At 57.6% G+C, this 9,871-nt stretch overlaps 1 protein-coding gene across 1 annotated transcript; it reads left to right on the top strand.

The window, feature by feature from the left end:
- Window positions 1-2,780: 2,780 nt before the first annotated feature.
- On the top strand, window positions 2,781-9,597 carry LOC116969571 (zinc finger protein 850-like; the record flags this gene model as incomplete). The annotated part of the gene is made up of 5 exons (XM_033016410.1): window positions 2,781-3,201; window positions 3,790-3,988; window positions 6,104-6,221; window positions 8,050-9,057; window positions 9,145-9,597. Coding segments are annotated over 5 exons (2,199 nt in total), but the record flags the coding sequence as incomplete, so codon positions are not given.
- Between the last annotated feature and the right edge of the window lie 274 nt (window positions 9,598-9,871).

Below are 9,871 nucleotides of genomic sequence, written 5' to 3'. Positions count from 1 at the left end.
TGGCCATCTTTGATCAGGGCACGTCTTCCTTTGAAGCCCAGGGATGAGGAGGCGGCGGCCATCTTTGATCAGGGCACGTCTGCCATTGAGGGGGGGGGAGGGTCCGGGCCCGGTGACGTGCTACCCCTCCGCGCGATGACGTCCGGCCCCATACGCGATGACGTCTTGCCCCATACGCGGTGACGTATTGTGCAGGGACGCGGTGACGCGGTGACGCAGCGACGTGGCCCCGCCCCCCTCCTGCTCGTTGCCGCCGCCATTGTTGTCGTTGCCGCCGCCATTATGTCGCTTCTTTGCTGGAGTGAGTCTTTCTCTCCTTTATTCCCCCCTTTATCCGCCCGGAAACGGCCCCGGGAACCGGCGCGGGACCGCAGGGGGCGGCGGGAGCGGGATCCGCCACTTCCGGCCGCCAATAACCCGGGAAACGCGGCAAACGGCGGATTGGTCGCTAGTTAGGGCTGGTTAACCGCTGGTTAGCGGCTGGTTAGCGCTGACCACACGTGTTGGCCGTCGCTGACCAGTTTAGCCGCGATCTGGGGCCGTCCTGGGGGTTGAATCTCCCAATGTGGGAAAATACAGCCAAATGTGGCTTTTATCGCCTAATATCGCTAGTTAGGGCTGGTTAACCGCTGGTTAGCAACTGGTTAACGATCACTGAACGTGTTAACCCTCCCTGGCCCGTTTAGCGGCGATTTGGGGCCGTTCTAGGGTTTAATCTCCCAATGTGGTCAAATGTGACTTTTATCGCTAGTTAAGGCGGGTTAACCACTGGTTAGTAGTTGGTTAACGTCTGGTTAACGCTCACCACACGTGTTGGCCGCCGCTGACCAGTTTAGCAGCGATTTGGGGCAGTTCTGGGGTTGAATCTCCCAATGTAGTCAAATGTGGCTTTTATCGCCTAATATCGCTAGTTAGGGCTGGTTAACCGCTGGTTAGTGGCTGGTTACACGTGTCTAGATGTGGTTAACTGTCACTGACCCGTTTATCAGGGATCTGAGCCCATTCTGGAGGTCTAGTCACCAAAACGCACTAAATTGACATTTATCGCTAGTTAGGGCGGATTAACCACTGGTTAGCGCCTGGTTAGCGCTCGCTGACTGCGGCCAGCGGTCACTGGACCGGTTTACCAGGGATTTGGGACCGTTCTGTAGGTTAAATTAGGAAAACGCCCGGAGGTGGGGGATTGCCAGCTGGGCGCTAGTTAAGGACTAGTTAGCACTGACTAGTGGTGGCTGACAGGCACTAACTGTTAGCGTGGAGGCTAAAGTGGGGGAAAAACAAAGGGGTTGCAGTCTGCGGCAACTTAGAGCGGGTTAACTGCTAGTTAGAGCATATTACATAGAAACATAGACAACAGGTGCAGGAGTAGAGGCCATTCGGCCCCTTCGAGCCTGCACCATTCGCCATTCAATACGATCATGGCTGATCATCCAACTCAGTATCCTGTACCTGCCTTCTCTCCATACCCCCTGATCCCTTTAGCCACAAGGGCCACATCTAACTCCCTCTTAAATATAGCCAATGAACTGTGTGGCCTCAACTACCTTCTGTGGCAGAGAATTCCACAAATTCACCACTCTCTATGTGTGAAAAAAAATGTTTTTCTCATCTCGACTTCCCCCTTATCCTTAAACTGTGTGTGTGGCCCATTGTTCTGGACTTCCCCAACATCGGGGAAAATCTTCCTGCATCTAGCCTGTCCAACCCCTTAAGAATTTTGTAAGTTTCTATAAGATCTCCCCCCCCCCATCCGTATTGAAAACCCACGCAGGTCAAAGGGCGAACGTACAAATCCGCACAGACAGCACCCGTAGTCAGGATCGAGCCCGGGTCTCTGGCGGTGAGGCAGCAACTGTACCGCTGCTCCACTGTGCCGCGCAGAATTATATAACGGTTTCCTCCGCCATAAACACACTCAATATGTGCTAGTAATGTCCTGTTTGCCAGCATGTTGACCTTCTGTGTTCTCCTCCTGCAGGGTATAGGAGCCGTTGCTGTGGACGGAGAGACGGGGACGTGAGCGGCCATTGAGGACGGCCAGGGTGCCGGCGAGCCCCCCATCTGCTCGGTGTGCGGGCTGAGCTTCGAGGGTCTGACCTTCGATGGAGGATCAGATGACGGGGCACAACAAGGAGAAGCGTTATGAGTGCGACGTGTGTGGCAATGCCTGGCGGAGCCCGAGCGAGCTGGAGGCCCACCGGCGGGTGCACACGGGAGAACGCCCCTTTGCCTGCTCGGACTGCAGCAAGAGTTTCAAGACGGCGAATGACCTGGAGACCCACCGGCGGGTGCACACGGGCGAGAAGCCCCATGTCTGCTCCACCTGCGGCAAGAGCTTTGCCTTGTTGTCGGGGCTGCGGGCTCACGGGCCGGTGCACAGCAGTGAGCGGCCCTTCACCTGCTCCGACTGCGGCAAAGGCTTCAAGTCGTCCAAGGAACTGAAGGTGCACGGGCACGTGCACACCAGCGAGCGCCCCTACACCTGCGCCCAGTGCGGCAAGGGCTTCACCACCTCCACCAGGCTGCTGATACACCAGCGCTCCCACACCGGCGAGTGCCCCTACACCTGCGCCCAGTGCGGCAAGGGCTTCGCCCAGTCCAGCCGCCTGCTGGTTCACCAGCACACCCACACCGGCGAGCGCCCCTACACCTGCGCCCAGTGCGGCAAGGGCTTCACCAACTCTGGCGCACTGCAGAGGCACCATCTCACCCACACCGGTGAGCGCCCCTACACCTGCGCCCAGTGCGACAAGGGCTTCACCAACTCTGGCGCCCTGCTGGTTCACCAGCGCACCCACACCGGCGAGCGCCCCTACATCTGCGCCCAGTGCGGCAAAGGCTTCACCCAGTACGGCACCCTGCAGAGGCACCAGCTCACCCACACTCGCGAGCACCCCTACACCTGCGCCCAGTGCGGCAAAGTCTTCACCCAATACGGCACCCTGCAGAGGCACCAGCTCACCCACACTGGCGAACGCCCCTTCACCTGCGCACAGTGCGGCAAGGGCTTCATCCGATATGGCTATCTGCAGAAGCACCAGCTCACCCACACCGGCGAGCGCCCCTACACCTGCGCCCAGTGTGGCAAGGGCTTCACCTGCTCCACCACGCTGCTGGTGCACCAGCTCACCCACACCGGCGAGCGCCCCTACACCTGCGCCCAGTGCGGCAAGGGCTTCACCCAGTCCTCCAACCTGCTGAAGCACCAGCGCACCCACACCGGCGAGCGCCCCTTCACCTGCGCCCAGTGCGGCAAGGGCTTCACCCAGTCTATTCACCTGCTGGTGCACCAGCGCACCCACACCGGTGAGCGCCCCTACACCTGCGCCCAGTGCGGCAAGGGCTTCACCCAGTCCAGCAGCCTGCTAGTGCACCAGCGCACCCACACCGGCGAGCGCCCCTACACATGTGCCCAGTGCGGCAAGGGCTTCACCCGCTCCAGCAGCCTGCAGAAGCACAAGCGCACCCACACCGGCGAGCGCCCCTACACATGTGCCCAGTGCGGCAAGGGCTTCACCTGCTCCTCCAACCTGCTGAAGCACCAGCGCACCCACACCGGCGAGCGCCCCTTCACCTGCGCCCAGTGCGGCAAGGGCTTCACCCAGTCTACTCACCTGCTGGTTCACCAGCGCACCCACACCGGCGAACGCCCGTACACCTGCGCCCAGTGCGGCAAGGGCTTCACCTGCTCCAGCAGCCTGCAGAAGCACCAACACACCCACACCGGCGAGCACCCCTACACCTGTGCCCAGTGCAGCAAGGGCTTCATCTGCTCCACCAGGCTGCTGTCCCACCAGCGGGTTCACACCGGTGACAGTCCCGTCCCCAGCCCGGTGTGTGGAGAGCACTCTGCCATGGACTCCCACTCCCTGTGTCACCAGCACGTACACACCAGTGGCCAGCCCTACGACTGCCCGTACTGTGGTGAGTCGTTTGACAGCTCGCGGGGGTTGCGGCATCACCAGCGGGCCCACGTCGGCGAGCAGCTGCTCCCACTGTGACAAGAGAGCACGGGGGCGGCGGGAGCACCAGCGGATACACACCGGAGAGAGACCCTTTGTGTGCGTGAGTGTGGCAAGGGTTTCACCCGCATGTCCAGCCTGTGGCAGCAATATCGTACCCACAGCGGTGAGCGTCCCTTCCCCGGCCTGTCCTGTGGTAAGGGCTACACCCGCCTTGACCACCTGCTGGAGCACCGGCAAATCCACACCGGCCAGCGCCCCTTCACCTGCCCGCTCTGTGGCAAGGCCTTTGCCCGCTCCTCCAGCCTGCTGGCACACCGTCACGTGGATAGATAGGCGCTGTTTAGGTAAACACAAAATACTGGAAGGAATGGGTAACATTTCTGGTCGAGACCCTCCTCAGTCTCGACCCGAAATGTCACTCAGTCCTTCTGTCCAGAGATGCTGCCTGTCCCGCTGAGTTACTCCAGCGTTTTGTGTCCATTTTTGTAAACCAGCATCTGCAGTTCCTCGTTTATAAACTATTCTGGTTAACTGTGCAATACTCCAAATGCTACCTGAACAATGTCCCTTAAAGCTACACATATACATTCCTCTCTCCTTATCTCACATCCTTTTATCTCCTTATTTTCCCTCGCCTCTGTCACTTACTTCACGTTTCCAAAATAGTAACAAAAGATGCTGTGGGCCTTTGTTCATTAGAGTGATGGCCCAGGAGGGTTAAGTGTGTGTTGCATACTTGAATTTGTATCCCCTGCCACTCTCGCAGGCTAAATAATCAGTAAAGCTTGTGTTGGTTGATCTAACTTATTGTGAGTTGTCTGTTTTAAGAAATGTACCTTAACAGTTCTGGACTCCCCCAACATGGGGAACATGTTTCCTGCATCTACCCTGTCCAATCCCTCACTAATTGTATACGATTCTATAAGATACCCGCTCATCCTTCTGAATTCCAGTGAATACAAACCCAGTCGTCCCATTCTTTCAACATATGTCAGTCCCGCCATCATCTCAGGAATTAACCTGGTGAACCTACGCTGGGCTCCCTCAATAGCAAGAATATCCTTCCTCAAATTTGGAGACCAAAACTGCACACAATACTCCAGGTGTGGTGTCACCAGGGCCCTGTACAACTGCAGTAGGTCCATCTTGCTCCTAAACCCAATCCCTCTCTATGAAGGCCAACATGCCATTAGCTTATGATTTGAGTCTAGGAGCAGGGAGGTTCTACTGCAGTTGTACAGGGTCTCGGTGAGACCACACCTGGAGTATTGCGTACAGTTTTGGTCTCCTAATCTGAGGAAAGACATTCTTGCCATAGAGGGAGTACAGAGAAGGTTCACCAGACTGATTACTGGGATGTCAGGACTTTCATATGAAGAAAGACTGGATAGACTCGGCTTGTACTCGCTAGAATTTACAAGATTGAGGGGGGATCTTATAGAAACTTACAAAATTCTTAAGGGGTTGGACAGGCTAGATGCAGGAAGATTGTTCCCGTTGTTGGGGAAGTCCAGGACAAGGGGGCTCAGCCCCCTGCTGTACTCGCTCTATACTAATGAGTGCTCAGCCCCCTGCTGTACTCACTCTATACTAATGAGTGCTCAGCCCCCTGCTGTACTCACTCTATACTAATGAGTGCTCAGCCCCCTGCTGTACTCACTCTATACTCATGACTGCGTAGCCAGTCACAGTGTGAACTCCATCATCAAGTTTTAAGGATAAGGGGGAAATCTTTTAGGACCGAGATGAGAAAAACATTTTTTTTCCCACACAGAGAGTGGTGAATCTGTGGAATTCTCTGCCACAGAAGGTAGTTGAGGCCACAGTTCATTGGCTATATTTAAGAGGGAGTTAGATGTGGCCCTTGTTGCTAAAGGGATCAGGGGGTATGGAGAGAAGGCAGGTACAGGATACTGAGTTGGATGATCAGCCATGATCATATTGAATGGCGAATGGTGCAGGCTCGAAGGGCCGAATGGCCTCTACTCCTGCACCTATTGTCTATGTTTCTAACATAATACAACATTATATTGCAGTATGCATTGTATTATAGTGCATTATAGCACATAATACAACACTGGTTTGGCACCTTGCTACTGGCAGTCTTCTCCATTGAGGTCTATGTGAATGAATCCCAGTGTGTGGCGGCCATCTTTGATACTGGCCGTCATCTCCATTGAAGCCCAGGGAGAGGCGGCGGCCATCTTTGATCAGGGCACTTCTTCCATTGAAGGCAATGAGAAGGGGCCGGGCCCGGTGACGTTCTACCCCTCCGCGCGTTGACGTCGGGCCCCATACGCGGTGACGTTGTGTGCAGGGACGCGCTGACGCAGCGACGTGGCCCCGCTCCCTCCTCCTCCCGCCGCCGCCATCTTGTCGCTTCTCTGCTGGAGTTGAGTCTGTCTCACCTTTTCTTCTCCTTTTTCGGCGGATTTACGCTATTTAAGGCTTGTTAACCGCTGGTTAACCGCTGGTTAGCGCTGACCACACGTGTTGGCCGTCGCTGACCAGTTTAGCCGCGATTTGGGGCCGTTCTGGGGGTTGAATCTCCCAAAGTGGTCAAATGCAGCCAAATGTGGCTTTTATCGCCTAATATCGCTAGTTAGGGCTGGTTAACCGCTGGTTAGCAACTGGTTAACGATCACTAAACGTGTTAACCCTCCCTGGCCCGTTTAACGGCGATTTGGGGCCGTTCTAGGGTTTAATCTCCCAATGTGGTCAAATGTGACTTTTATCGCTAGTTAGGGCGGGTTAACCACTGGTTAGTACTTGGTTAACGGCTGGTTAACGCTCACCACACGTGTTGGCCGCCGCTGACCAGTTTAGCAGCGATTTGGGGCAGTTCTGGGGTTGAAACTCCCAATGTGGTCAAATGTAGTCAAATGTGGCTTTTATCGCCTAATATCGCTAGTTAGGGCGGGTTAACCACTGGTTAGCGGCTGATTACCGCTCACTAGACGTGTTGGCCGTCGCTGACCCGTTTAGCAGCGATTTGGGGCCGGTTTGGTGCTAAAATGGTGAAAACTCACACAAATGGGATTTATCGCTAGTTAAGGCGGGTTAAACGCTAGTTAGCAACTGGCTAGCGCTCACTGGATCTGCTGGCTGTCAGTGGCTGTTTATCAGCGATTATGGGCCGTTCTGGAGGTAGAATCTGCAAATGTGGCTTTAATAGAAACAGACAATAGGTGCAGGAGTAGAGGCCATTCGGGTACGAGTTGGGCCGAAGGGCCTCTTTCCAATGCTGTATCACTTTATGACAAAGTGCTGGAGTAACTCAGCGGGTCAGGCAGCATCTGTGGAGAAGATAGACACAAAGTGCTGGAGTAACTCAGCGGGTCAGGCAGCATCTGTGGAGAAGATAGACACAAAGTGCTGGAGTAACTCAGCGGGTCAGGCAGCATCTGTGGAGAGTAGGAATGGGTGGCGTTTTGGGTCGACACCCTTCTTTGGTTTAGTTTAGTTTAGAGATGCAGCGCGGAAACAACAGGCCTTTCGGCCCACGGAGTCCGTGCCGACCAGCGATCACCCCGTACACTAGCACTATCCCACGCACATTAGGGACAATTCAGCAATTTTGTGGAGGCCGATTCATCTACAACCCTGAACGTCTTTGGAGGAAACAGGAGCACCCGGAGTGAAAACCCACGCAGGTCAAAGGGAGAACGTACAAACTCCGCACAGACAGCACCCGTAGTCAGGATCGAGCCCGGGTCTCTGGCGGTGAGGCAGCAACTGTACCACTGCTCCATTGTGCCGCGCAGAATTATATAACGGTTTCCTCCGCCATAAACACACTCAATATGTGCTAGTAATGTCCTGTTTGCCAGCATGTTGACCCTCTGTGTTCCCCTCCTGCAGGGTATAGGAGCCGTTGCTGTGGACGGAGAGACGGGGACGTGAGCGGCCATTGAGGGCGGCCAGGGTGACGGCGAGCCCCCCATCTGCTCGGTGTGCGGGCTGAGCTTTGAGGGTCTGAGCTTCGATGGAGGACCAGATGACGGGGCACAACAAGGAGAAGCGTTATGAGTGCGATGTGTGTGGCAAGGCTTGCCGGAGCCCGAGCGAGCTGGAGGCCCACCAGCGGGTGCACACGGGAGAACGGCCCTTCGACTGCTCGGACTGCGGCAAGAGTTTCAAGACGGCGGATGTCCTGGAGACCCACCGGCGGTTGCACACGGGCGAGAAGCCCTATGGCTGCTCCACATGTGGCGAGAACTTTGCCTTGTTGTCTAGGCTACGGCAGCACCGGCGGTTGCACACGGGCGAGAAGCCCCATGTCTGCTCCACCTGCGGCCAGAGCTTTGCCTTCTTGTCAGCGCTGTGGGTGCACCAGCGGGTGCACAGCAGTGAGCGGCCCTTCACGTGCTCCGACTGCGGCAAAGGCTTCAAGTTGTCCGCGGACGTGAAGGTGCACAGGCGCGTGCACACCAGCGAACGCCCCTACACCCGTAGCTACTGCGGCAAGGGCTTCACCCGGTACAGCGGCCTGCAGAATCACCAGCGCACCCACACCGGCGAGCGCCCCTACACCTGCGCCCAGTGCGGCAAGGGCTTCACCACCTCCACCAGGCTGCTGATACACCAGCGCTCCCACACCGGCGAGCGCCCCTACATCTGCGCCCAGTGCGGCAAGGGCTTCACCCAGTCCAGCAGCCTGCTGGTTCACCAGCGCAGCACCCACACCGGCGAGCGCCCCTACACCTGCGCCCAGTGCGGCAAGGGCTTCACCAACTCCACCAGGCTGCTGATACACCAGCGCATTCACACTGGTGAACGCCCATACACCTGCGCCCAGTGCGGCAAGGGCTTCACCCAGTCCAACAGCCTGCTGGTTCACCAGCGCAGCACCCACACCGGCGAGCGCCCCTTCACCTGTGCCCAGTGCAGCAAGGGCTTCACCAACTCCAGCAGCCTGCTGGTTCACCAGCGCAGCACCCACACCGGCGAGCGCCCCTACACCTGCGCCCAGTGCGGCAATGGCTTCACCACCTCTACCAGGCTGCTGATACACCAGCGCATCCACACCGGCGAGCGTCCCTACACCTGCGCCCAGTGCGGCAAGGGCTTCACCCAGTCGAACAGCCTGCTGGTTCACCAGCGCAGCACCCACACCGGCGAGCGCCCCTTCACCTGTGCCCAGTGCGGCAAGGGCTTCATCTGCTCCTCCAACCTGCAGAAGCACCAGCGCACCCACACCGGCGAGCGCCCCTACACCTGCGCCCAGTGCGGCAAGGGCTTCACCACCTCTACCAGGCTGCTGATACACCAGCGCTCCCACACCGGTGAGCGCCCATACACCTGCGCCCAGTGCGGCAAGGGCTTCACCCAGTCGAACAGCCTGCTGGATCACCAGCGCAGCACCCACACCGGCGAGCGCCCCTTCACCTGTGCCCAGTGCGGCAAGGGCTTCATCCGATATGGCTATCTGCAGAAGCACCAGCTTACCCACACCGGCGAGCGCCCCTACACCTGCGCCGAGTGTGACAAGGGCTTCACCTGCTCCACCACGCTGTTGGTGCACCAGCGCACCCACACCGGCGAGCGCCCCTACACCTGCGCCCTTTGCGGCAAGGGCTTCACCCAGAACGGCCACCTGCAGAGGCACCAGCTCACCCACACCGGCGAGCGCCCCTTCACCTGTGCCCAGTGCGGCAAGGGCTTCATCTGCTCCACCAGGCTGCTGTCCCACCAGCGGGTTCACGCCGGTGACAGTCCCGCCCCCAGCCCGGTGTGTGGAGAGCACTCTGCCATGGACTCCCACGCCCTGTCTCACCAGCACGTACACACCAGTGGCCAGCCCTACGACTGCCCGTACTGCGGTGAGTCGTTTGACAGCTCGCGGGGGTTACGGCATCACCAGCGGGCCCACGTCGGCGAGCAGCTGCTCCCACTGTGACAAGAGA

This window comes from Amblyraja radiata, unplaced genomic scaffold (assembly GCF_010909765.2).
Source record: "Amblyraja radiata isolate CabotCenter1 unplaced genomic scaffold, sAmbRad1.1.pri S88, whole genome shotgun sequence".
Lineage (NCBI taxonomy): Eukaryota > Metazoa > Chordata > Chondrichthyes > Rajiformes > Rajidae > Amblyraja > Amblyraja radiata.
Note: the sequence above shows the minus strand (reverse complement) of the source record. Positions and strands in the feature narration are given on the sequence as shown.